The 27,461-nt window shown below is 53.5% G+C and overlaps 2 protein-coding genes across 3 annotated transcripts in view; one reads left to right on the top strand and one right to left on the bottom strand.

The window, feature by feature from the left end:
• PDE6D (phosphodiesterase 6D) overlaps nucleotides 1–6,113 on the top strand; it is a 57,810-nt gene extending 51,697 nt beyond the window's left edge. The window contains exon 6 of the mRNA XM_043573377.1: nucleotides 1,000–6,113. Coding sequence (XP_043429312.1) covers nucleotides 1,000–1,081 — 82 coding nt within the window. The 3' untranslated portion in view covers nucleotides 1,082–6,113. The remainder of the gene's footprint in view (nucleotides 1–999) is intronic.
• A 10,081-nt stretch (nucleotides 6,114–16,194) lies between these two features.
• Nucleotides 16,195–21,338, bottom strand: PTMA (prothymosin alpha). Of its 2 annotated transcripts, none has more exons than XM_043578161.1 (5): nucleotides 20,902–21,338; nucleotides 18,084–18,155; nucleotides 17,721–17,814; nucleotides 17,144–17,217; nucleotides 16,195–16,948 (listed from the first exon to the last, which is right to left on the bottom strand). In XM_043578161.1, exons 1-5 carry the CDS (start codon nucleotides 20,944–20,946, stop codon nucleotides 16,901–16,903), a joined length of 333 nt encoding a protein of 110 aa, XP_043434096.1. In that variant the 5' UTR covers nucleotides 20,947–21,338; the 3' UTR covers nucleotides 16,195–16,900. The 2 variants fall into 2 exon arrangements, with proteins under 2 accessions (XP_043434096.1, XP_043434095.1); XM_043578160.1 differs by having other exon boundaries at nucleotides 17,721–17,817; nucleotides 20,902–21,143.
• Nucleotides 21,339–27,461: the final 6,123 nt, after the last annotated feature.

Here is a 27,461-nt window from a genome sequence, read left to right as displayed (position 1 = left end):
CTGGAAAAGTACAGGGTAGTATACAGAGGGCGTTTTTTATATTTTATTAGCCTTCATTTGACTCCTCCTTGACCAGGCCCAAGTTTTTTCAGGTACTAAAACCAGTAAGTATATGATGACATATCTAGGTTATTTCAGTCATATTTTACTTTTTGGAACCTAAAATCAGTTCCTCTGTTGCCCTTAACTTAGTTCAAGAGTGCTTTGGTTTGGAAACACTGAGATACCCACCAAGAAAAATGAAATTCCACTCTGTGCAGCGATACAGGTGTATCATTTGGGGTTCTTTGGCTGCAAGCCGTAGAAACTGACTCCAGCTAATAGGACAGAGCTGAAAGGTGTGGGGTGTCCTGAGACCTGGGCAGCTCAAAAGATGCAGATGGCAGGAATCCGTGGGTGATTTCCTTCAGGAGCAGCCATAGGAAGTATCCTGCTCTAGGGAGAGAGTCTGACTGGCCCAAATTATGTCCTCTGCCCACCTCTTTGCCAGGTGAAGCGGGGGCTACTTGACTGACACAGACTGGAGATGGTGTGGGTCCCCAAAAGAAGAGCAGAGTGCTATACCCAAAGTGATGAGAACAGATGCAGCAAAGGCCAACCCTCAGCTGTCCACCAGAGTAGGTGTTGTAGGGCAAGATACCACCCCTGAGGCCTGTAGGCTTCAAAATGCCTGCAGGCGTATCAAAAAGTCAGTTATTTAAAAAAAAAAAAAAAAAAGTCACATTTTATAAGCACCCCTGTGTGCAAAGTCCTCTACTAAGGGCTTTATATATATCAAGGATTAAGATATGCTCTCTCTTCTGTTTTCTGAACTTGCAGAAAGTTAAATGTCACATTAGACTTCTAACCCCATTTAGACATAGATTTTAGTGTCCCCAAGCCAAGGTTCTAGGTGGGTGCATGTCCTTGAGCCCGGCAGACCCAAACTGAAACCACTTGGTGAGAATGAAATCTGTTGCCTAACACATTCACTCTTTTGCCCTCTTTTCTTACTTATAGTGGGAATGTTATCATAGAGACAAAGTTTTTTGACGACGATCTTCTTGTAAGCACATCCAGAGTGAGACTTTTCTACGTTTGAGAGAAGAATGTGTGTGCATTTCAAGAATTTGGGGTTTTGGGGGGAAAGGAGGAAACTGTTTACTTTTTTCCTCCACACATTTGGTTTTTGACACTTTCACCCCTAATTCCCTCTATGGCAAAACCCACCTGCAGCCACCAGGGGACCAGTTCTGTGTAGGTAACCAGATGGCTGTTTCCTCCCAAGCTGCCATCTTCCACTGACCAGACTAAACTCCCAACCCCAGACCAGGGTAGAAGGCGAGCCTTGAGTCCTTCCCACGGTGACACAGGGACAAACGCTTACCACGAGAGTGGATGCTCTTCCCACCCCCTCCCTGCCTCCTCCTTGGGCCCTGCAGGCAACACATCTTCCTTTGGCCCCTGGTTTTGGAAAAATTCATATTCCTGACTTATGTTTAGTTTTTTTCCTACCATTTCTATTTCATACATTCTCATACACCTAACTTGTAAAATAGACTGATATTATTATTACATAATGAATTAAAACATACGAATTAAAATATTCCTACAGTCTTTAGCATGGCACTGCTTTCATCTCTACTTTTTCTGGAACATGAACTCGGCCCCATGATGGGAAGAAAGACATTTATCAGACCATAGGATCACCACTATGTTTTACTCCAGAGATCGACTGATAGATCTTGCGGTTCCTGTTGCTTCAGTTGCTGCTTTCCAAGAATGTTACAACGTACCCAGACAAGACCCGTGACCTTAACATTTGTCTTTTAGACGTGATATTTAGCGGTTCTCTTCCAGAACATAGATGCGCCCGTTGTTTGTTTGTTGTTAACTTTTTTCATACCTTTATGATGTACATTTGTTCAAGAGATTTCCTTGGCAGAGTAGGGATTCTTATATTCCTAAGTGAGAGAACAGAGGTTACAGAATGGAGGGAAAAAATCTCCTTCGAGTCATGTGGAGAACGATGGGAATGCATCTGGGATGGGGTGGGGTGCTGGGAGGCCTCAAAACCCAGTCAAATGGTGGTGTGACCGGTGTGGTGTGGGAGAGAGCGATCATATCTGCAGTGCCTGCAAGTCCGACATGAGAGAGAGAAGGGATCTTTTTTAGGAACTTACCTCTGACCTCCCAGTAGCTTTCACTATCCTTTATAAAATACCAACAATTAAAAGTTTTGCGGTTCCCACAGTAGTAAGGTCTGAGGCCAGAGGGGAGGAGACTACACCAAAAGATGGGCCCTCTGTGGTGTAGCCCCTGCTCCCAGATTCCTCCTCTCCTTCTGTCTGTTGCCGAAGGGTCTGTTTGCATCTGTGGATGGGGAGAGAAGTACATTTTTAGTATACTATTGCCCTGTTTCAGTGGTAATTCTATTCTTCACATTAGGGCTGTTGTCTTCAAAAGCCAATTTTTAAATTCCAAGGTTGGATTAAAACAACAACAACAAAGTTCAAATGAATCCAGGTTTCCTTTTACTTTCTGGAAATACCATCTCTTTTCTCAGAGTGAGAGCTCGTCTCCTTTCCTTTTCCTAAACTGTATCTGCTCCCCATCAAGGAAGGCTCTCAGGGGACTGGACACCTCCCAGTGGAGAAAAGAGCATCTCCAGGGAAGCTTCTCCACCTGCTTAGAGCCTCCTTCACTGTCAGGGACACACTTCTTTGCCAGCTGCTCTTAGAAAAAAAGTTACAGCCCAGTCCTCCTTCGACTCTTACCATCTCCTCAGGCAACAGCGCATATGCTCAGGCAATGTGGATCATCTTATCGTGAAACAACTAAGGCCAAAAAAGTGTGTACTCCAGGGACAGTGTGATAGAGGCACCGTGCAGGAGGGACCGGAGCAGGCCCAGAGGGGGGCTGCAGCTGTGGTGGACTAGGAGAAGGGGGGAGGAGCACGGGCAGCGGGGAGCACAAGCAGAAGGAGAGGACAGAGCTGCGGGGACGAGGCCCTCGTAGGTTAAAGTCCGCCTTGGTAGAGTGGGTGCAGATCCGAATGCCTGCAGAGCTGGGCCGTCCGTGGATACATCGAAGGCCACAGAACGTTATGAAAGAGAGCATACAGCCCGGGCATAGCACAGCGTACAGCCACTCGTTCTCAAACATTTACAAGTACCTGCCAGAGACTCTGATTCAGTAGGCGCGGGGCCTAGAAATCCACCTGTTAAAACACCCCAGGTGATTCTGATGCAGGTGGTCTGTGGACCATACTTTGAGAAGTACTGGTGGAGACATTGAGGAAAAGTTAGAGAAGTGAATATGTACAGCCACACAGGTGGCTGTAAGATAAACTAAAGTCTCCGGGCAGCATGCTTGATGAACAAAGGGTGCTCCCAGTTCGGACTTGTGCAGGCAGAGGGTAAGCATTCAGATGCTGCGGGCAATCAAGAGGACCTGAAGAGTCTGTGTAGGTAGGGGAGGAGAAGACAGATGACCTTGGAGAAAGATGTGGGAGAACTTAGAAGACCCTTTCAAACATAGATTTCTATGTAGAAAACTCTGGTTGAGGTTCGCTGCGTTCCTTGCCGGTGTTTTTGGACTTCTGTGGTGGGCGTGTGGTGAAGCACTGAGTCTGGCCCCAGTTGGGCAAAAGCAGGGGTTGCAGGCAGTCAAGTCTACCAAAGGCCACATTAGGTCACACTCACACTCTTACTATCTATGTGTGTGTGAGGCACAGGCCTGCCTTTCACGTGCCTCTAGTAGAGGGACGTGACGAGTACAAGTGCCATAAGGGAAGCACGGGTGAACTTAAAGGAAGAAGAGATCGGGGCGCCTGGCTGGCTCAGCCGGAAGAGCGTGCAACTCCTGACCTCGAGGTTGTGAGTTTGAGCCCCTTAAAAAAAAAATACAACTTTAGGGGCACCTGGGTGGCTCAGTCGGTTGGGCGTCCGACTTCGGCTCGGCTCATGATCTCGCGGTCCGTGAGTTTGAGCCCCGCTTCGGGCTCTGTGCTGACAGCTCAGAGCCTGGAGCCTGCTTCGGATTCTGTGTCTCCCTCTCTCTCTCTGACCCTCCCCCATTCATGCTCTCTCTCTGTCTCAAAAATAAATGAACGTTAAAAAAATTTTTTTTTAATACAACTTTAAAAGAAATGAAGGAGAGATAAAAAAAATAAATGAATAAGATGAAAATTTAAAAAGGAAGAAGAGATGACACACAATTCGGAAAAATCAGCAAAGCCCTCTTCCCTGAGTCCTTCAGTTCTTAACCTCAAAATGTATTCGAGTCACCCTAAAAACCAAGTTTTTAAAAATAACGTTTTCCCTCAGTCCTGCTGCATCCTTCTCTTTCTCTGCAGATGCAAACTCCTTGGAATTGTCTCCACTCCTTCTTTCCACTCCCTGCCTCTCATTCACTCCTCAGCCACTGCTGTCTGGCCCCGGTCCCGGCCTCCTCTCCTCCAGTGCATACTCGAACGCCACTGATCCACTGCCCCCTTCTGGTCCTTCCTGTTCTGTCTCCTGCCTTTAATCCTTTTGACATCTGGAGATTCTTCTGGATTCTGGGAGCCCCTTTTCTGGGAGTTCAGCTCCTTTCAGACTCTTGATTTGCTTCCAACCACCTTGTCCCTAAAATGTTTGTTAGTGGATTTTTTTCTTTTCTTTTCCTTTCTTTTCTTTTCTCTTGTTTTCTTTCTTTCTTTTTTAGCTCTTGAATATCGAGAATATACGATATGCAAACCCTTTAAGCATTATACATTCACTCCACGCATGTGTATCGAGCACTTTTTATATACCAACCACTGTTCTAAATGGTGGAGGTACTTGCTGGACAAGACTAGGGAAGTCCCTACCATTAGATTCTAATGAGAGGAGACAGGAAGCAAATAATTTCAGATAGTGATCAATGCTCTGAAGAAATAGGACAGCTCTGAAGAAATGGCAGCATCAGTCTGGTGTGAAAAGGAACAGAAGACGGCGTTCAGCTTTTGACCACCAAAACAGGCTGGATGAGTCCCCAGCAAGCCAACAGCCTTTGACAGCCAGGCTTTTACTCGAAAAGATGTTTTAAGTCCCCTAAACACTCAACAAAGCAAGAACCCGGTATGGTACCCACGATTCTCTAATTTACTACAAGGGACTCCTCCTTGTGAGAGGCATGAACCGGCCCCATGCAGCCTGGTGCAGGGTGGAGAGGAGAACTGAGGAGAAAACGGCCACAGAGGTCCCTGCTTTCCTTCACCACCACCCCCCAGGCTCGGGTGGGACTGGCAGGCAGAAACATCTGCCCAGGTCAGGGAAGGAGGAGAACTTCAGAGCTGATGACCCCTCCCTGGAGGTCAGTGGGGAGAATGGGCCGCCCCACAATTCAGACCAGCCTGTTGACCAGCTTCACAGACATCTTTTCCAGCCCTGCTCCCCGTGCTGTGGTTCCTACAACCACCTGGGGCCTGTGGGGCCAACTGCATCGCCTCCCCTTCTGATTTATCCTTCGCATCACGGCCAAAAAGAGCCCCAAAATGTTCGTCTGGTTGCCAATCCCTCTGTATTGAATGGTTTATTTTTAGAATTTCTTGCTGGTGAGCAGGCAATTGTTTTGGCAGCTTTCAAAATACACTGTTAAAATAGTCCTCACAGTGAAGACATAATCTGCTTAGCAGTTTTTTTGGTGCTTTTATTGGGTCTGAAACGAGCATCTTTGGCTGTAGTTTTGAATAAAACGGGGGTGAAGTGGAATGGAGCGAAAAGTAGAGATTTGGTTCCCAAACTGTGCACCGAGGCACCCCAGGGCACTTCAGCAAATTCACAAGGGTGCCAAAGGATATTTTAATTTTCAAAGGAAACGCAACAATTTGGGACATATGTCGCACACTGGTCACTAGGAACTCAAGGCAGTTCGGTTTCAACATCACATTACAGCACGTTACATTCTTTTTGAGGAGGTATCTTTAAGAAACCGAGTTTTGGGAAGTTTGGGTGATAAGCACCCCTTAAAAATCAATGTGAATAGGAAATGAGGGTGGTTGTGTCCAATCTGATTCCAAAGTTTGAGAAGCTGTGCGGTGCTCAGCAGGCACATAGCCCATCAGTAAGTCATTGTGATTACAAATAAAATAAAAATATTTTTTCTCGCAATTTATGTGGCTTTTCTTTTTCCCAGATAATATAACAGCTACTAACTAGGTTAGGATATAAATATTTAATATACTACATAATAAAGAGAAGTGTTGTTTATTTTGGTTTAGTTGCATTATGAAAAAACTACTGAGACACTGAGGATGCTGTGAACAGAGACAGTTTAAAGACTTTCTAGTAAGCCCTTAGGTGTTCTGTTGTTGTTGTTTTCAGATTTATTTTCGAGTAATTTCCACACCCAGTGTGAGGCTCAGACTCACCACTCTGAGATCAAAGAGTCACATTCTCTACCAACAGCCAGCCAGGTGCCCTAAGCCTTTAGTTTAACATATGCTTTTCAGGGAGCTCAGTGGGTTAAGCGTCTGACTTCCACTAAGGTCATGATCTCGCAGTTTGTGAGTTCCAGCCCCATGTCGGGCTCCGTGCTGACAGCTCAGAGCCTGGAGCCTGCTTCAAATTCTGTGTCTCCCTCTCTCTCTGCTCCTCCCCTGATCATGTTCTGTCTCTGTCTCTCTCACACAAAAATAAATAAACATTCAGGGAAAAAATCTCTAAAAAAATATGTCTTTCAGGAGCACCTGGCTGGCTCAGTCGGTAGAGTATGCAACTCTTGATCTTGGGGTCATTAGTTTGAGCCCAACATCAGGTGTAGAGATTACTTAAAATAAAATGAAATCCACCTTTCAGATGGCAAGAAACACATGCACATAAAACCTTCAATGGCAGCTAGCAAAACTGGGTATTGACCACCCCCTCCCCACCCCATCTCCCGAACTCAGACAGCTCTTGGTTCCATGGGATGCTTTTGAATTCTTGTACTTATTAGAGGAAATGTTTTCAAGGGAAAAGAAGGCATTTATTCAAATTTCTTAGAGTGGCTTTTTAAGTGACTTGATTTATTCAAATCATCCTCCAAATAGCTCTTCTCAATTATAAGAGGATAAGCAAGATTATTATCACATGAATGTTTTATGTATAATTATTATTTTCATCTGGGGCTAACATATGTGTATTAAAGCCATACAATATGGTATTTGAATATTTTATGGTGCACAGGGAACCCCTATGTCATCAGGGGTTCTATTTACAGAACTTGGAATTTCATTCCACTCTTTTATGTTGTTAGAGATTGATAATGGTCATTTCTTTTCTTTCATGGTATATTATTGGCCATATATATACTGTTTACTCAGGGCTCAGCCCTTGGTCAGGATTGGGATCCAAATCCCTTCTTCTGGCAGATTGTCTAATTGTTACCCTCTTTTAATTGGCTTGTATTCAGCAGTGATCAGCAATACATTTGGTACAATTAGGTTAAGGTTTTTCTTGAGGGGTTTACATCTACTTAAAAGTAGACACTTTATTTATTTTGAGAGAGTGCACGAGCACACGTGCGTGTGAGTGGGGGAGAGGCAGAGAGCGAGGGAGAGAGAGAATCCCAAGCAGGCCCTGCATTGCCAGTGCAAGTCCAACGTGGGGCTGGAACCCACGAACCGGGAGATGGTGACCTGAGCCAAAAGCAAGAGTCGGAGGCTTAACCGACTGAACCACCCAGGCACCCCAAAAGTAGACACCTTATATGATATTCAGGTGGTTTTATGGCCACAGTGATCCTCAAACATTTCCAGGCTCAGATGATATCATTCTGGCACAGAATTCTGAGACCTCACTGTGGATTTGGTGGCGTTTTGAAGAAGACACACAATCATTTGCTGAAAAAAACCTTGCCCCTGCCCACAGGCACCTCCTTGGCCTCCTTGCAGAGGCAAGTGGCCACTGGGAGTGCCACATCTAAAAAATGTCATGGCATTACAGGAGACAAACCGTTTATAACTTTTTTTTAATGTTTATTTTTGAGAGAGAGAGAGCAGGAGTGGGGGGAGGGGCAGAGAGAGAGGGAGACACAGAATCCAAAACAGGCTTCAGGCTCTGAGCTGTCAGCACAGAGCCCCACACGGGGCTCGAATTCTGGAATGGCGAGATCATGACCTAGGCCAAAGTCAGACACTTAACCAACTGAGCCATCCAGGCGCCCCACAAGAGACTACCATTTAAAAGCTAAGTCATTGTGATTTTGGCAAGCCCCTGAGCAGACCAGGAAAATAATATAAAGCCCGCCTACCTAATAATGGGACTCATTTAATGCCAAGGTCTTTAAAATGCATCCAGGGGAGCCTGGGTGGCTCAGTCGGTTAAGCGTCCGACTTCGGCTCAGGTCACTATCTCGTGTTTCATGAGCTCAAGCCCTGCATCGGGCTCTGTGCTGACAGCTCAGAGCCTGGAGCCTGCTTCGGATTCTGCGTCTCCCCCTCTCTCTGCCCCTCCTCTGCTTGTGCTCTCTGTCTCTCAAAAAATGAGTAAATGTTAAAAAAATTTTTTTTAATAAATCAATAAAATGAAATGCGTCCAGACCACACTGTCTCCAAGGAAAGAAATGAGCATCTCCTGGAGAGAGATATTTCCTGAGAGGTTGACCAGTAGAGAGACCAGCGGCCCCTCAAAGCTGGCTAGGGACAATGTTGACAAAGGGATCGGAATTGTAGAATCCACTGTCACCTCCCCCCTGGTGCTGGAACCCATCCAGCCTCAGTATCTTCAAGACTAGATGTCTGCCCATCATCAGTCTCCAACAGGCCACAGCCCCCAGCTCTAGTGGGACATTGTGGGGAGATTGGTGAGAAGGACCCAGAGAATACCTGTGGGAAGTGGTAGCAATTTTCCTAGGGTACAGAATGGAGTTGCAGATGAATTCCTAAGACAAAAGAATATGTGCACATTTTTTTTTTTTAATTTGATATACAGGGTCAAATGCTTTCCAGAAAGATTTGTACCACTTTCCACTTTTTGCTCCACCCAAACCTACTGATACCAACCACCTCTTGGGCCGTGTTGACAAGGGTCACAGGGCCCCAGACTACCGGCAGCTGAGAGAGCCTGCATGAGGCCCATGCAGGGTTCTGTGAGCCAGACTATGGAACCAGCTCCCAAAGGAATCCTTTCCTATCATCTGTTTAGTTCAGCAAACATTCCCTGAGCCCTGGTGGGGGTCCTTGTACAAGGTCAGCTTTTTCTGGACACTAATGTCCTTCAATATGTTAATAGGCTTTCTATTAAAAAAAAAAAAAATCCAGGTCGAATTTGGAATGAGCTGCACATGTGAAATTTTCCTCTTAGAGACTCCATTGTGTATTAAAGACCCAGTGAGACCCTGTTCTGCAGAAAGAAAACCCTTCAACCTTGCTTACCTCAGCACTTTGGCAAACTGGATGGATCTCACCTCTCAGGCACACCTTGGAGCAGAGAAACATTGGGAGGTGCCAGGCTGCATGAAGACGGGGGGGGGGGGGGCGGGGGGGGCTCTCCCCTTATTCAGGAGTCGCACAGCGACTGAGTCCAGTGAGACTGTGTTTGGCTGTGAGGCATAGGTGGGAAGACCGTAAGTTCAGTGAGTTGCTGGGAGGCCAGAGGACCAGAGAGCACCGACGGCTGGAGAAGAGGGAAAGGGCAACTCCAAGCAGTGGAATTAAGGTGGGCAGCTCGGGTGGCTGGGCCTTGCCCCCACCCCCAACCCAGCTGGGAATGAGTCAAGCAGTACTCCGATCCCACTGAGAGATGAACGATGAGCATCGCGGTATCTTCTGAGGTTGACTCACCTCCCTCTGCTCCCCCTCAACCTAGAAAACACACCACGAAAGCAATGCCCACACCTCTTCGTTCCTCCCTCCTCAAGCTGTCTTTGTTGTTCATGGAGGCCTGGTTGGCTTTGGAGATTGGAGCCTGGAGCCCCCTATTCTCCTGTCTGCTAATATGACTCAGTTACAGACGACGGAAAACCCAACCTTAACCAGCCTAAACTAGGAGGAAATTTACAGACTTGCGTAACTGAAAAGTCCAGAGATTGGTACGGCATTTAGGCACAGCTCAACCCAGAGACTCAAGCACTGTCATCAGAACTTAGAGTTCCTCTGGGCACCCGGGTGGCTCAGTCGGTTGAGCATCTGACTTTGGATCAGGTCATGATCTCGTGGTTTGTGAGTTCTGTGAGTTCGAGTCCCACATCAGTCTGTCAGCACAGAGCCCGCTTCGGGATCCTCTATCACCTTCTCTCTCCACTTCCCCCACTTGCGCTGTCCCAAAAATAAATATAAAAAAAAAAAAATAGAACTTAGAGTTCCTCTGCCTCTTGGCTCAACTCTGCTTCTATCTGTATGGGCTGCAGTCTCCATCGATCTAAGTTCAAGGCTTACCTCCCAGGTCCAAGTTTCTTCCCTTTTCAACAACTCAATAAAAAAATCCCAGATTTTGAGTACCTGGCTGGCTGAGCTGGTGGAGTACGTGACTCTTGATCTCAGAGTCATGAATTCAAGCCCCCTGTTGGGCTAGAGCTTACTTAAAAAACAAACAAACAATCCCAGGGTGCCTGGGTGGCTCAGTCAGCTAAGTGTCTGACTTTGGCACAGGTCATGATCTCACGGTTTGTGAGTTCAAGCCCCACATCGGCTCACTGCTGTCAGCACAGAGCATGGTTTGGATCCTCTGTCCTCCTCTCTCTCTGTCCCTCCCCTACTTGTGCTCTCTCTGTCTCTCTCAAAAATAAACATTTAGGGGCACCTGGGTGGCTCAGTCGGTTGGGCGTCCGACTTCGGCTCAGGTCATGATCTTGCAGTCAGTGAGTTCGAGCCCCGCGACGGGCTCTGGGCTGATGGCTCAGAGCCCGGAGCCTGCTTCCGATTCTGTGCCTCTCTCTCTCTCTGCCCCTCCCCCGTTCATGCTCTGTCTCTCTCTGTCTCAAAAATAAATAAACGTTAAAAAAAAATAAACATTTAAGGAGTGCCTCAGTAGCTGAGTCGGTTGAGTGTCCGACTCTTGACTTCAGCTCGGGTCATGATCTCAGGGTTGGTGGGTTTGAGCCCCGTGTCCAGCTCTGTGCTGGTGGCACAGCATGGAGCCTGCATGGGATTCTCCTTCTCCCTCTCTCTGCCCCTCCCCTGCTGGCTGGCTCTCCCTCTCTCTCTCTCAAAATAAATAAACGTGCATGAATAAATACATAAATTATTTTTTGAAAATCCCAAGGCTCACTCCGATTGGACCAGCTAGGGTCATGGGCCAACCCTGAGCCAATCAGTACAGCCAGGGGTTCCTGGGCACTGATTGGTCAAGACCAAGTCACGTACTCTGCGGTGGAATTTGAGAGTACCCGGGCTGAAGTTCTTTAAGAGGCAAACTGGACGCCATTTCAGGAGATTATTGCCAAGAGAAGGACGATGGGATGGCTGCTGGTGACAAAAACGACATATGTCCCCTGGTACCTTATGGAATCCTCACCAGCAGCTCCTTCCTGCCAGAGATCTGCTCTCTGCCAAGAGCCTCACAGCTGGGCCCCAGCATGGGTGCATGTGAAATGAGGTTGTCTCGAGTGACCACCTGGCTCTTGTTGCTGCATTTCTGCTGCCAAAGGCAGCAGCCTTGACAAAGAGCTCACGAGCGCGTACACCCTCCAAGCTGGGTCCCTTGGCTATGCTCAGGACCTCACGGAATCCCGGCCAGCCACAGGCTGCTAGGCCTTCTCGGTAAATTGCACACACGCACTAGGTACCATTCCCCTAGTATATAAGGTCCGTGTTGCAGGCAGCCTTAGAATGTTTCGGCTGTTTCCTAATTCGAGCTCTCATCGCCTCTCTGAACTCAGACCAGACCCTGTGAGCAGAGGCTGAGGTCTCTGAAGAGGCAGGCCTGAGGAGAGCACTGCCCCCTTTCCTGGCTGGCCCCACCCTTGCCTTCAAGGGCTTGGAGCTAGGGGTTGGCAAGCGGCTACACTGCAAAATTGTACTACCCCAAGGAGAGCTGGGACCAGAATTTCCATCCCCATGAAGCAGCTTTCACCAGGCAGGGACCACACAATGGCCAGGGCCTGAGGCGGGCAGGGACGGCCCGTATCCAGGACATAGGAGGCCTCAGAGGAAGCATGGCAGAAGGCTGGGCACTGGGGATGTAGGCCGTCTTTGGACCCGTGGGCCGGCGTTGGCAGCCGAGAAGAGGTGGGACCAGATCCTGGCACTCAGGCCTGGGGCAGCCTGGCAGGCAGCTCAGAGCACCAGGGAGTGCCTCTGGGAGCCTCGGACCTCCAGCCCCCAATTCCAAGGAGCAGAGGCTCCTGGGACTGTGACTTAGGTCAGCAGTCACTGTGAATAGCGAGCAGAGATGACCAAGAGCTGGACCTGCCCTAGAAGGGTGCTGTGTACACCAAGCATTTGACCGGAGTTAAGCAAGAGGGAGCTCGGGGGACCGGAACTCAAGGCAGACACAGGAGGAACTGCCCCTGACCTCAGCTCGACTCTGGAGGGTTCTGGGGTCTCCCCTTGAGGAAAATAAGGACCAGATTCCTGGGCCATCAGCTGCCCAGAGGAAAGGCTTGCGAAATGACCACTGACTCTCAGGTCTGACTGGGGCTCCAGAAACAGAGAGGGAGGAAGGTCTTTCTGTGGGATGGCCGTGGCTGAAGTTGCGCTCCCCGAGGCCAGGGCCCCTGAAAGGCTCTTTCCCGGACTGAGCAGAATCCAGCAGAGCCCCCTGCAGTTCCTCTGTGTCCACCAGAGGGAGCCCGTCCCTTGCAAATCTTCCAATTTGGGCCTTGCGGGCAGCCTGGCCCACGGAGGGGACTTTGGGAGGAAGATGGATGTGTAGAACAGGTTGTCTGAGAACAGGTCCCCAGGGAGTGACAAATAGTGTAGCGGCCTTTAGAAGGACTAGTGCCAAAGTGCCAAAGGTAGCAAAGGGCTATTCCAGGCCAAACTTCGGGGGGCGAAGCGATGCGGTGAGGCCATGTGGCTGGGACAGAGGGTGCCGGGAGCTAGGTGCAGACATGGGACATTAAGAAAGAAAGCCCTGGGTCTGGCTTATGACTCACACTCTTGTTCCCATTGTGCAGAGGAGGACAGGGAGGCCCAGCAAGGTTCAGTTACTTGCCCATTAACACAGCTGTCAAATCTGCGTCTGGATGGGGCTAAGCCTCTTACCTCTTTTCTAGAAGTTTTGAGGATAGTAGTTCCTTCCAAGACCGAGGGAGCCTGGGAGCCTGATGCCAGCCCCATGCGTTGCCTTCTATGTTCCTTCTTTGCCCCTTGGGCTAGAGACCCAGCCTGGGCTATGGGCCTTGGGAACATCTGCAGGACCGAGCTGCCCTGGAGCTGGTCAGTCTTGCCTCGAGAAGCCACCAGCCCAGCCTATGCGGGACACATGGGGTGGGTGCTCAGGGCTAGAAGTTCCTTCCTACTGAAGCCTTGATCCATCCCCGACCCTGGCAGCAGTTTGGGTGCAGTTCAGTGGGCGACAGGCAGCCTGGGGCTTGAGCAGCCCAGGACTCTCCACGCTTGTCTTCACACGCTCCAACACCTGTGCAGGGCAAGCCCCCCACCCCCCGCCAGAATGGGGTGCCCAGCAGAATCCACGAACGAGGGTGGGGGAGACAAAGGTGTGGAATGCTCTCTCACAACCCGGAGGTGCCCTGTGGTGTCCGGAGAGCACTGGGCGCACATGTAAATGAACGAATGAACGAACGAACGAACGAATGAATGAATGGAATCGACAGAATACTGTGTGCAGGGAAACGTGGTAAACAAAGCACGGGGGACAGCCAAGAAACACACAAACCGATAAAATATACGAGCTCACATTGTGAGACCTGCTTTGTGGTTGAGGGACAGAACCGGGGAAGGCCTTCTTTAAGTCAGGGACAGGGACGGCCTGTCTGGGGAGGTAACACTGGCACTGAGACCTAACATGGATCGAGTCATGAGAAGTTTGGGAATCAGACATCCCTGGGGCAGGAGTGGCAAGTGCAGAGTCCCTGCGGGAGGACCAAGCTTGCCTTGGACACAAGGAGGCTAATGTGCTGGTGAGCGAGGGAGGCGGGGCCTGGGATGAAGGGAGAGGTGGCCCTGGGCTCAGAGCTTTCACTTACTGAGAGGGACAGCATCTAGCTCTGTGTTCCCCGGTGTGACTTAATGCCCTGTGTCTTCTTGCCGGGCCCTCGTCCTGGCCTATCTTGTTCGTACCTCGGCCTCGGTTACTTTGGCCCAGCCCAGGCCTCTCTTCTGCCCCCAGACCTGTGCACCCAACAGCCTCTGACAATTCACCTCAAACACAGCAAGGTTTCCGTGCAGGTCTAGACCTTCATCTCCAGCCCCTTCCACGTGGCAAATGGCTCCTCCCTGTGCCGAAGGGCTCAGGCCCCAGCCTGGGGTCGGGGATCCTGGCCTCCAACACCCAACCTATCCCGGAGTCTTGACACTTGACCCCATGTTGTATCTCAAAATCACCTGTTTCTCTTCCACTCAGGACTTCTTCTTAATCCAGGACCCCTGCCTCGGCAGATGTCACTTCAGTGCTTTCCAGGGAGTTTTCCTACTAAAGCCATTCCATGGCTTCCCCAGAAATCCTACCTCAGCACCTGGGGCAGACTGCCCGCCCCCTTTGCCTGTGCGCTCTCAGCACCCTCCTGCATCAGGGCCTGGCCGCGCACCGCTGCTGACCCCCCGAACTGTCCCGCATCTCCTTTTTCATCCTCCTGGCCTTTCCAGTCTCAGCTTCAGTGCTGCCTCCCCAGGGAGGCCCTCCCTGCTGTCGGGACCCCTTGTCCTGGTGCTCAGAGTCCCCTTGTCCCAGATTCTCCTTAAAGAGTTGTGGATGGGTACCTCAGCTAACATCCCCCTCCCCCCAACCCCTCACTGCCCACGGGTGTTTTGAAGACTCCTTAATGCAGAGCAGGGCCTGAGGTGGAGGGAGGGCAGAGGGAGACGGGAGCGATTGTCAGGAGAGGGTTGTCTCTTTGGATAAAGCAGTGGGTAAGTCAGCTCAAGTGCGAGGCAAGAACTCCCACATGCCGTGTTGGGAGGTAGGGGGGGTGCATGGTTTTTCTGTCCCCACCTCCTCCTCTGCCCACTCCTGCCTGTGGCATAGGCTCGGGCACACCGACCTGAGACGTATCCCTCCTGAGGATGGATCTGTGCACCACCCCCTTCCAGCCCCTTTTCCCTCTCAGTCCTTCGTATCTAAGAGCAAGGCCCGCATTCGGGAGGGACAAAGGAGGCCCAGGGTCCCCCCAGCGGGTGGCAGAGCCCCTACATTTACATGCTCAGTGAACAAGCCCCTCACAGTGGGTCCTGCAGCCAGTTTGCCAGTAGGATTTCAATCTCGCTGACAGCCTAGAGAATGGGTACCACCACGATTCGGGGGCACACACTAGGGATGCCTGTAGGGGGCTTCTGCTTGTGAAGCTCATCTTCAGGCCTCAGGCAGCTTAGGGGGCTCCAATGGCTCCCTCTCCCTGAGGGCTTGAGCTTGAGGTCACCGTTGCTTCACTCAGCTTTCCTCACTGCTCACAACCTGTGTCTGAAAATCCGAAGTGCCCACCTACCACCTTCAACTGTGCTCAAGGGTCAGGCTGGCCTGCCCTTCTAACCAAGGTCCTACTTCCTTCTCCAGGCTGGAGCTTGGAAAATTAGGGCAAGGCTGCATTAGCGCCCTGAAAAGTTTAAAGGGACCAGAAGGTGGCATATGCCACATGCCACCACCAGGGGGAGCCACTGTGGCCACACTAATTGGGAGAGGCCCCAGCAGGAAAGGCCAAAGTTGTCAGTTATCCTACCGGGAGGCGGGAGGCAGCCTGGCTGGGGTCTTGGCCCCGGGCTCACATCTGGCCAGTGCAGACCCCAACCCTAGGGCCTGTTCCTCTGGAGTCCCTGGGGCTGCGGCCATCGCTTTCCAGGATACCCAATGAGGTAGTCGTGGGACGACCCTATGAGGTAAGCAGACCGACCCAGGTTAAGCAGCTCCCCCTTCAACCCGGAACTCCAGGGTCCTTCCCCATGTCTTGGTGGCCTGTCGTGGCTCAGTCGCTGACCACCATGGCCACCCACCATGCAGCCCAACGGGCACATCCATCCTCCTTGCAAACTGGGGGTTTTGGCCGACTATCCCCAGGAAACGTAGCTGGGCTTGATCTCAAGACCCTCCCCCTCCCATCTTCACCCCCTCAAGTCTAAAGAGAAATGAAACACAGAAAAAACAGGCTTGAGACAGCTTTGTTAGAACAACTCAGCAAAATAAAATTCCGGTTTATTGTTGGACAACATTGTTTCACACATACATCAAACAGGCCAAAAAAAATAAACAGCAACTTCATAGACAAAAAAGGAAAAAAAAGAAACCTTTTATCTTTGGCCTTTTTAACCATCTCATACAAACCAACTACTTATAGTACAGCTAAGTACATACACAAAAAAAGTTACTGGAATGCTCGGAATAAGATTGTTTTTTTGTTGTTGTTTTTTGCTTTTTTTACAAGGTTTTTTTTTCTCCTTTGAGATTATAATGAACATGGTCACACCACAAGTAAAGTCAGAAGTAGGACAGAGAACGCTCCGAAGGCTGGTTTGGTCATCCGAGATCATTAAAAATGGCTGACCCCTAACAATATGTACAAAAATATAAAATGTAAATAAAAAATACAAACAAATTTTCCTTTTTAAAGTACTTTTAAGAAAAAAAGCAGGGCCTTGGAAGTTTTGGTTCTTTTTTCCTCCCCTGTTGCAAATTCACGTTGTGGTTTTGGTTGGGTGGCGGAGAGCGTGTGTCATCTGCGGGTGGCGCTGCCCGCGTGGGGCGGGCGGGCGGGACTCTCTACTCGAAGGTGACCACGTTTAGATTCTGAGACGGGAAGTGGAGGGTGAATAGGTCACGGTGGCCTTTTTTTGTTTTGTTAAGTTTAACTTTTCCTTTTTTGCTGTCTAGTCATCCTCGTCGGTCTTCTGCTTCTTGGTGTCGACATCGTCATCCTGGGCAGAGAAAAGACAGTCAAGGCCCCTGCAGAGGCTTCCAGGGCTCTGGGAAGGCAGGCCTAGATTCCTTCCTATTCCTGCTCAAGACAAGGGAGCCTGCCTTTCAGGACCACTCACCACCCCAGACTCCAATCGGCGGCCCCTCGGGCGGTAACACCTTAGCCCCCAAGCCACACCCAAGCCAGGACCCACCTCATCATCTTCAGCTGCCCGTTTGCCCGTGGCTGCCTCAGCCTCCTCATCTTCGTCTCCATCCTCTTCCTCCCCTGCAGAACCAAACCCCAGGGTAAACCATGCTGCCTCCTCAACTAAGGGAAGAATCTTGGTACCCTGCCCACCCAGTGACAGCCAGAACTTGGCGGGGGGAGAGACACACAACACCACAGCGCCTCAGGGGATCTGCCAGTAACAGAATCGCCAGGACAAGAGACCCCCGATCTCTGCAGCCCGACAAACCGGGCAGCCAGGGTACCACACCAGCCACACGGGCACAAGTCTACGGAGGAAGAAAAAGGGCCCACATAGCCGGCTGCACCCCAAGAGGACAGACGAACAGATCAGTGCGCGGAAGGCACCAAAGGGAGTCAGTGTGGGTGCATAGGGCACAGCTTCGCCTCACTAGCCTACAACAAAGTCCTAACTCCACAGTACAAACCCGGCTGCAGGGGGTCCACCGGTCTCCAACCCCAGAAACCCCCAATTCCTGCGCCTTTTCTAGACAAAGCAAGGGAAAGGAACCCCAAAAGGGGAGATGAACAAGGCTACTCACCATCACCTTCCTCCTCCTCCTCTTCTTCCTCTCCCCCTTCTTCCTCTTCTTCATCTACCTCATTGTCAGCCTCCTGCTCCCCATTTTCCTCATTCTCCTCGACAGAAAACATAACCAGGTTGTTAATGAGAACAGGCCATCGGTCCTGCTCCATCCCTTCCCCGGGACCCCACCAGTGCATCTACAGTCCCAGACCAGCTAAGAGAACTCATCAATTCATCTTCCTAAAGCTCCACCAGGGGACCACCATGCAGGAACTGCCCGAGGGCTCGGCCTCCTCCCCTAACCAGGATTAAACCCAAGCTGGAGTGAGAACTTCCTGGCCCAGAGCAGTTAGGGGTGATGGGGAAGGTGGACACTCACAGCGTTCCCATTAGCAGGGGCGTCTCTTCCATTCTCCGCCTCCTCCACAACTTCCTTCTTCTCCTTTAAGTCCTTCAAAAAGTAAGAGGGAACCAGTAAGTCTTTTTGAGAAACCCAGGGCTGGCAAAGAGGCCCAGGGCTCAAGGCACGTATGTACCGCTGATGTGGGTGTCCTAACAGCCCCGTATTACACTTGGAAATACTGCAAGGAAGGGCCACAGGATACCCAGGGTGTCTGTGGTCAAGGTTTCCTCCGATTTCTCAACCCTTAAGAAACACACCAAAAACAGTCCCCTACAGTTGTTCCCACCGTCCCTTACTCATGCTCCTTAGGAAAAGAGCCACTGTGGCACCACAGCCTTAAACCCGTCTGGCTGGGCAGACGAGCCCGGGAACACTTCACTCTCACACACCCATCACAGACTGGTTTCCAACCAGAGGGAGCTCCGCCTCTCACAAATCCTCCTTGGAAGACAGCAGGTATGCGCCATAAATAAATAAGGTAATGGAGGGAGGGCCCGGGCGCTGCGGGGAGAACTCCCGTGGGCGGGTTAGCCTGGGAAGGGAATGGGAGGAAGCAAACAGGCAGAACTGGGAAGGCCGCCTTAGAGCCGAGCTTAAGCTCCAAGCCCACGGTAGCCCAGGACCTGCAAGGGCAGGTCTTTGGAAAAAAACCCGAACCCACCAATCCCCTATATGTGACAGCTGTCCCAGGAAGTCCCAGACTGTTGCCGGGAAATGCACCCCAGCTTGGGTGACTCGACCCTTGTTCAGATGCGCGCGGCCCGGAGCTCCCCATCTCCCTCCCAGCTTCTCGCTGTCCGCGCGGCGGCTCTCAGTGTTCGGCCGCACCTCGAGGAGTGGACACGGTCCAAAGGGCAACGCCGTCGGGGGCGCCCCAAAGCCTCGTAACTTTTTCCACCTGGCACTGCCGAACCGGCTGCCAACACAAACAGGCGTCGGGACGGGCGCCGGTGCAGCTCGGCCTCCATCCAGTGAGCGGCCCCGGGGCACCTGTCGGCCCCATTACCCCGGGCCGACGGGCCGCGAACCCAGGCACCGCCCGCTCCCGCCCCCTGGCGGCCGAAGCCCCGGGGAGCGGGTGGGGGCGGGGAGAACGCGGCGCGCAGGCGCGCAGCCCCCGCCCGGCGGGCTTTGCGCGCGGACCTCGGCACGCACCGCGCGCGCGGAGCACGTGGCCCAGGGCCGCCGAGTGCGCCCCTGACCCTGGAGACCCGGGGCGTGCGGGCTGCGCTGGCCCAGCCACTGCGCGACTTGCGCGCCGGTCTTTCCGGGTCTCTCGACGCCCCCACCACAGGCCTCGACGCGTGGGCCTGCGTCTCGCATTTGGCGGGCAAAGTCCCGCGGGAGGCCGCCCCGAAGTCCACAGGGCTTTCTCAGACCGGCAGCCCGAGGCCGTCGGGGACGCGCTCCACGCGCTATTTATTCCCGGCGGGAAATTGCCTAGAAGGAAAGCGAACGCGGACGTCCGCACCGGGAAGGGCCGACCCTTCCACCCCCGACTAGTTCCCGGGCTGGGCCCAGAGGGGGCCGGGCTGAAGCCCTTGCGGAGATCCCAGTCGCCAGCTCCACTCCGCAGGGGGAGTCACCCCTGGGAGAGAGCCAGAGGTGACGCCAGGGGCACAGAGGTTAAGGAGACGCCAAGGTGACTCGTACCCGTCCCCGTAGGGGCACGAGAGAGGCGCGGACAAGAGCCTCCGGGTAAAAACGCCGATGTGCCTTAAAGTGCCGCGCTCCCGCTGAGGGCGGAGACGCTGGCCGCGCGGGCCGCGGAAACTACCCGGCGCGCAGGACCAGAACTGCGCCAAACACCCAAGACCTCAAAACCGAGGGCAGTGAACCCGCAGCACCAGTCTCCCAAACACCTCTGGCGCCCGGCTTGACCCCGCAACGGGGCAGCCGCGGCCACAGCTTTTGTTCGTCCGCGTCGCCTCCGGAGCGGCCGCGCACACGGTGCTTCCCGGGCAGCCGCGGGGGGCGCCCATCGTCGCCGCGGCGCGCCGTTCCTTCACTTTCCGTTTCCTCCCCAACGGCGCGTGGGCTCGCCTCCTCCACAGCCAAACCCGGCACCGCTGAATTATTGAAGCTGGGCGGCTGCTCCCGGAGCACTCTCCCCGGAGAACGCCTACCCCCGCCCTCCCTGAGGGCCCCCAGGGTGGAGGAGACCTTCACACCTCCGCGGAGACAATCGACGTAGCGGCCGGCTGACCCGCTGCCCCACTCCGCCTTATCAGAGCTTAGTCCCGATAAACCTCCTCGGACCCACTGCAAGGCGCGAAACGAGGCAGCCCGGCTCCGAACAAAGAGCAGCGCCGCCGGCGGGCGCTCGCTGCGGAGCCGCCACTTCCCGCAGCCGACCCGCGCCTGCAACGCGCACCCCCCCCCAGCACTTCCGATTCCAAACGCGCTCGAGTTTCAAAGTTATTTCCGTGTGCCCTGCGGGCTGACGACCCCCAGCCCGGCCCCTCTCCTCCCGCCACTGTTCAGACGAGTCACAAACAAGTTTCAGGAGCTGTGCGACACCCATCAGCCGAGCCCCTCAGCCCCCGCACCCGCCCTCGGGACCCCGAGGGCACCCCGGCCCACTCCTCGACGGGCATCACGTCTGCCCGCAGCGCTTCCCGCCCCCTCCCCCGCACACAAAAGACTGGGCTGCCGGGGGGCCTAGGCCGGGGGCGAGCAGTCTCTCCACAGGAAGAAACGACAGCGAGATTGGGGCAGCCCAGCCGTCGCGCGCCAAACACCGCTCCGGCGGCAGCCTTCGGACCCCGAAGGGGCGGGCGGCGTCCAGCCTCACCTTGGTGGTGATCTCGGAGCTGGTGTCCACGGCCGCGTCTGACATGATGGGGCACGCCGGTGATCCGATGCAGCGGATTAAAAAGAGAGCGAGAGTTCGAGGACTCTGGCGACAAAGCTGCCGGAGTCCGGGGTGGCGGAGGAGGCGCGCGGCGGAGGTGGTTGCGGCGAACGGGAAGCCGGACGCAGGAACAATGCAAAGATGGCTTTTCAGAGCAGCCAGTGGGGAACTCACGCGGCGCCAGAACCTTTAATATAGATTAGTGGGCGGCGCTCGGCCTCCTCTGCCCGAATGCTATTGGCTGAGCACAGGGAGCGGGCGCTCGCTCATTGGCTCGATTCCGAACAATGGGCAAGCGTGCTTAAAGCGGCAGTGCCTTGGTGCGTCCCGCGCTGCGCAGTCGCCGGCCGCACTGTCATTCAGGGCCTTAGTTTGCCGGGTCTCGGCGGCGCCGGCGCCGTGGGGGAGGGGCGCGCGAGCGCGCTCTGGGCGCGCGCTCCCGCAGCTGTTTTGCTGGGGCTGCTGACGCAGAAAGCCAAAGCGCGGCAAAGCTGCCCGCCCAGCCCCCCCCCCCCCCGTCTTCCCCTCCCCGCTGCTGCTCGGAAGGAGGGGGAGGGAAGAGGAGGCGGCGACCGGCGCGCACGACGGCTGCCAGCGAGGGGGAGGGGAGGGCCGGGTGCTGGGCTGCGCTCGCCCGGGGCGGTGCCCTGTGCAGTGCCCGGGAAGGTGCCCGCCCCCCGCTCCTGGGCACCTTCAACCAAGAATTGTCCCATGGCAAGTGGGCGGTAGCCCTAAGACGATCATTGAGGGCGCGAGGCCGAGACCCGCGCTCCTAGGCCGCCCCGTCTTTACGTCGTCAACATCCTCTGCCCAGCCCCAGACGCCCCAGTCTTTGAAGAGGTGACCCCTTTGCCCACCACCAGCCCCGGCGTTGGCCGCCTGAGCCACCCGACGAGCGGGCTCCGTGCCAAGCACACTCTCTGGGATTCGTGCTTCGAGGGGAGCCGTGGGCCGGTGCAGGCTCCTGCCTTCGAACAGGACAATCCCACGGGCGTCGCACCACACAGCGGTCTCCGCACCCCAGGGCATTGGACAGCGCCTGCTCCGGACCGTCACTGCCGTCGTGACAGCCTCTGGGAGCCTCCTTCCACGGCCCGGCCATCGAGTCTACCCTCTCTCACCGTCCTTAAGGGGCTGCGAGGGGCACATGAGCTTATACACTGAGAGCTTACTGGGGGAAATAAACGTCCTTTAGACCAGTTGGGCTAGTCCTTGGGGACTCCTTGAAGTTTGGGGCGCCATTTAGGGAACCACGCGGAGCCCTGAGAAGAGAACCATCAAGGCGCCACACTCAAGATGGCGTTGGGCTCGGTAAGCGTGGCGTGACGTGGCGATCAGATCACGCAGACGATCCGAAAACCGCAGGCTACATCCTCCTTATTGCAACCGCGCTTGGCTGTCGAAGTAAGAGGCCAGCCGTGTGGGAAGAAAGATTAGAATCGATGGGAAAATGTTCCAGAAAAAAAAATAAATAAACTCTCTGTGCCGCACTCAACATGGCGACAGATAGGGTTCATCCCCGTGTTGCCAGAAGGGGGCGCCCGACACGGAAGGCGGGACTCCGGAGAAACGGGCGCACACTGGCTGAGAGTGGCGGGCGAACACAAAGTTGACGCTTTGCGTCCTGCCATTGGCAGGTTCCGCTGTCTGTCTCTTGGGGCCGCCGATCTGGGAATGGAGAAAACCCGGAGTCTTAAGTCGTGGAGGAGGGACGGATGCCAAATCCAGTAGAGCTTAAAGTGAGGAACGGGAGGAGAGACTGAGTCGCCCTTCTTGTTTCTCTTAGGTCAGGGGCTCGCTGACCCCATTCCCACCTCGAGACTCCCTTTGCTGAGCTTACCACGCATCCGCCTGGCTGCCTCCTATGTCCCGGGACTCCCGCCGGGAGGAGGCGCGGAGAGTGCAGGGGCGCCACCTGGGTCTGGGCCCCCTCCCCGCTTCCCCTGTCCCGCACGCGTCAGGCCCGCATCCTGGTTCACATCTGTCAGTCTGGCCGTTGGGGCTTTTCCCAAGCGACTTGTCCTCTGGGAAGAGAGAAGCCCGGGCTCCCTGTCCTTTGCCCGGGAGAAACGTAGGACAGGTGCTGGAAAGGGCGGGAGCATCGCGCCACCTCCTGCTGCCTGGCGGTCGCCATCCCGTCCCGGGTACGCGGCAGCGGAGGGGGCGTCTGCGGGTCTCCGTCCTGCCCCCAGGCACCCCAATGGCTGGAAGTGGGATTTTCGGCAGAGTGGGCGCGCGTCAGTCCAAGGGACTCGCAATAGTATCCCCAAGGACCACGCGTCCCAACTCTTTGTTCGGTCCCTTCCTCCCCCGGCCAGCTGCCTTTATTGCGGCGTGGACCTGGGGCGGTTCTTCGCCCCAGAGGAGGAAGGGGCTTGTTGTCCGCCGCCGTTGTGATCTCCTCTTTTGTGCCACAGTCTCCAAGAACTGGAGGGATTGTGCGGCATCGTAAATGAGGCAGGACAGCGCCTTCTACCTTCCTTGCATCCATTAATCTCTGGTTTACCCTAGAAGGAATTGTTCAGTCCACAAAACCCAGATGCAGCGAGAGCTTGGTCTGTGCCACATCTAAGCAATTGGGGCTTCTAACCTCCCTGGATGGTGACCTTGGGCAGTCTGTATATCCAAGCTGAAAACTGGACATGCCTTCTGGATTATGGCTCAGGGACAGGGGCAGGGGTAGGGGCGGGGTGCGGGGGGGGGGGCGGTGAGGGCGTAGGGGAGTGGTTCTGGGCAATGCTGCAGACGTTTGGGAGGAGCTGGGTGAGCGTGAATTTCCCTCGAAGAACTGCTTTGCCTGACCCTGTCCCCCTCCCCACCCCCTGTCCCCCAAGCTGTTGGCTCTGCTAGAAGCAGTAAGGAAGGCTCCTGCGCACCTGGTTCTGGAACCAGTATTTACATTCAGCAAGCATTCACTGAGCGCTTGCTGTGTACATAGCAGGGAGTCTTTGGCTCACCCCTCAAGCATTTTCATTTATCCTCTGCATCTTGCAAGGTAGACAGGACAATTATAGGGTTGAATCGTATGAAAACTGATGTTTTTGTAGGTCAAAACCAATTGAAAATCAGCAAATTTGTACGTTCAGCCTCCAATATGGTATCACTTTACTTGTAACAAGTCAAAAGAGCAGACCAAGGATTATAGCAAGGAACTTGAAGTAACCAAGTGAATCAGTGACCAAGCTGGGGCTAAAATCCTAAAATGAAAGACTCTGCCTTGTTAGATGTGTCCTGGAGCAGAAGTGGCCTCCTTGGACCTCCTTGGACTCATAAGTGATGGAGTTATTTAGGCTATCAAGAGCCTCCGTTCCTCCAGGGACAGGCCACTCACATCATCTTTGCTGTTTCTGAATGGCTGTTCTTCCTGTCCTCTGTCACTTCCACTCACTGATACATCTCTGTCCTTTGCTGCTTCTGTGGCCTTTGAAACCTCCCAAGATGAGCTGGTATGCCCTGTTAGACCACATTTCCACGTGCATGTCAGAGGTGCCCTGGGCTTAGGTTAGAGCTTCTCTAAGGCAGGGGCCCCAAGTGGCCCCCAGGCAAGTTTTGTTTTTAAGGAATTTGTATAAGGACACCTCTGGGTTACCTACACATTCTCCAGTTGGGACCACAGGCCTCTCGCTGCCAGGCCTGAGTCACACTTTTTTCACCTGTCTGGCCCTGTAGGCACTTATGTTTGCAACCCTGGCTCCTAAGCCATTTCCAATGTATTCCTAATTGGTTGTCTCACAAGTCTGCTTGGTTCCCAAAAGACCAAAAAGGTTATAAACGCTGGTAAAGCTGCCTGGGTTCATATCCCAGTCTTGCCACATGCGAGCTGTGTGAAACTAGGCAAGTCATTTCCTCACCTCTAAAAAAATGGAGATGATAATAACAGTTGCCTACCTTCTGGGGTTATGGTGGGAATTGAACTGGTTAATATTCAGAAAGTGCTTAGAAGAGTATCTGGCACATCCATCCAGGAAAACCATCGGGCTTCTCAGGGCCCCATTTTCCAGCTGCTTTCTGCCCCTAAGTGGATAGGTTTCGGTGTCTGCAGATCTCTGGGCAAAGGAACAATGTCTTCAGCAAATTCTTCCCATATTCAGTGGGAAATGAGGGCACCAGCCTAGCGGAGTTTCCGGAAGCCGATGATTCGGTGCCCGACATGCTCGGCAGCCCCTCTGGCCTCAGAGGAATGACAGAGTCTGGGAGGCAGCCTGAGTGGAGCAGGCCTCAAAAACTCCCGCCTTCCCGCCCTTCAGAAACCCAGGCGTTTCAGGCTGTGGTTTCCTTGCCCGGGCAGAAGGGCCTGGGGAGCTGCCAGGGGCCTTTCAACTCTCCCGCCTTGCCGGGCCCGGATGGGATTGTGTAAGAGCCACCCCCCACACGCCTGCTCCCCTGTGCAGCACGTCCGGGCCTGCCCTTTCTCCCGGGGAGCGGTGCCAGAAAGCCCTGGTACCTACACAGGTCTGGCAGCCCCAAGAGGCTCCTGCCTGGCAGGGGGAGGGTGGGGGGCATCTCTTGATGTTCAGGGCCTGCCCCCAAACATGCCAAACTGGAGCTCTGGTTGGAGACTAGATAAGGAGGCTGGGGGAGGTGTGTGTGCTGTGTCCATGGCCACCGCCGCCTCCTGAGCACGCTCGCGCCATGGTGCCCGTTCTGGACTCCCGTGCACATGCCCCCCCCCCCATGCTGTCTCCAGGAATCTTCTGCCTGCCCATGCCGTTTCCCAGCCCCTCTTCCCTGCATCCATCTGTGTGTGTGTGTGTGTGCACGCCTATTTGCATAGCTCAATCTCCGTGGGTGTTTTGCTTAAGCTCTGGTTACCGTTCGTGAGTGCGTGGGCCTGGCATCATGCTGGCAGGTGAAGGTGCTGGTTGGGGGGGGGGGGTGCACGTGTGCCAGCACATCGGTCTCCCTGCCCCGTGAATGCCTGTGAGGGCGGCGCATCCAAGGAAAGGTTAAACACCTATATGTGACATGAGGAGGCATTGAACTGGACATCTCCACACCTGTCCCTTCTTGCCACCTGGCCCCACACAGGAACCCAGCAAGACAGGAGTCTCCAGTGGGTCCTAGATAAGGGTCTGTGTGCCCCCTCCAGGTCAGAAGTAAGCTCGAAGTTGGGGAGAGGTAGCTTGGAATGTCTGCTTTCCTCATCTCTGTTAATCTCAAACGGGTCTTCCCTTCACCCCTGGCAGAGAAGCCACCTCCAGCCATGTTTACGGGGAGAGGGTGTAAGGTGTGGAGGACGCACCACCAGCCAGAATTTACTCATTCTCTCACACCAAAGTGGAGTACGGACAGAGTGACCAACTCTCCAGGTTGTTCTAGGACACGGGGCTTCTCAGTGTTACAACCAGGAAACTCCCAGGCACCCTGGGACACGCTGGTCACACTGGCTCAGTCCTTGTCCACAAGCGGGTGAGAATGGCGTTTCTGAAGAAATCTATAAGCACCGCCAAGAAGGGTCCTGTGGCCCCTGATGCAAAAACAGCCCCCCACTTGGATTCTGCTTGTCTTTGCCGTGGAGGATCCAGGGTGACGCTGGGAGCATTTGGTTTGCACATGGCAGAGCAGAAGGATTGAGGGGCTTAGCGAAGATCACAGAGCAAGCTGGCGGCGCCCGGATCAGGACCTCCCGCACCCTCCCGAGAGGGCTCTCAGCTGCCATGTGCCGGGAAGGCTGACATGCGCAGTGACAGTCACGAGCACGGGAATCTTTTTCTAGATCCAGGTGGGAGCCAGGGCCTCTAGAGCAGGGGGAGAAGTCTCAGACTCCTTTCAGAAACACTCTCTCCAGAGCACCTGGGTGGCTCAGTCAGTTGCTCGTCCAACTTCTGCTCAGGTCATGATTTCACGACTTGTGGGTTCCAGCCCCGCGTCCGACTCTGTGCTGACAGCTCAGAGCCTGGAGCCTGCTTCTGGTTCTGTGTCTCCCTCTCTCTCTGCCCCTCCCTGGCTCTTGCTCAGTCTCTCTCTCTCTCTCTCTCTCAAAAAGTAAAACAAAAACATTAAAAAAAATTTTTTTTAATAAAAAAATGTCCTCTCCACTTAGGGGAGCCTGGGTGTCTCAGTTAGTTGAGTGTCTGTCCAACTTCGGCTCAGGTTATGATCTCACAGTTCGTGAGTTCGAGCCCTACATCTGACTCACTGCTGTCAGCACAGAGCCCACTTCGGATCCTTTGTCCCCGTCTCTCTCTGCCCCTCCCGTGCTCACACTTTCTCTCTCTCTCTCTCTCTCTCAAAAAGAAATAATAAGGAAGGAAGGAAGGAAGGAAGGAAGGAAGCAAGAGAGAGGGAGAAAGAAAGAAAGAAAGAAAGAAAGAAAGAAAGAAAGAAAGAAAGAAAGAAGGAAAAGAAAGAAAGGGGAAAAAAGAAAGAAATACTCCCTCCAAGAGGTTTTCTGAGAATCTCACAGGAGAGAAAAAGCATGGCTCTCACTGGGACGATTCTGCAGGAAAATCTCAAAGCAGGATGAAGCATTACCTCAAAACCCAAACCTCCCCAGGGAA

The sequence above is a fragment of the Prionailurus bengalensis genome, chromosome C1 (genome assembly GCF_016509475.1).
Source record: "Prionailurus bengalensis isolate Pbe53 chromosome C1, Fcat_Pben_1.1_paternal_pri, whole genome shotgun sequence".
Classification (NCBI taxonomy): Eukaryota; Metazoa; Chordata; class Mammalia; order Carnivora; family Felidae; genus Prionailurus; species Prionailurus bengalensis.
This window is presented reverse-complemented; position numbering and strand designations above follow the sequence as displayed.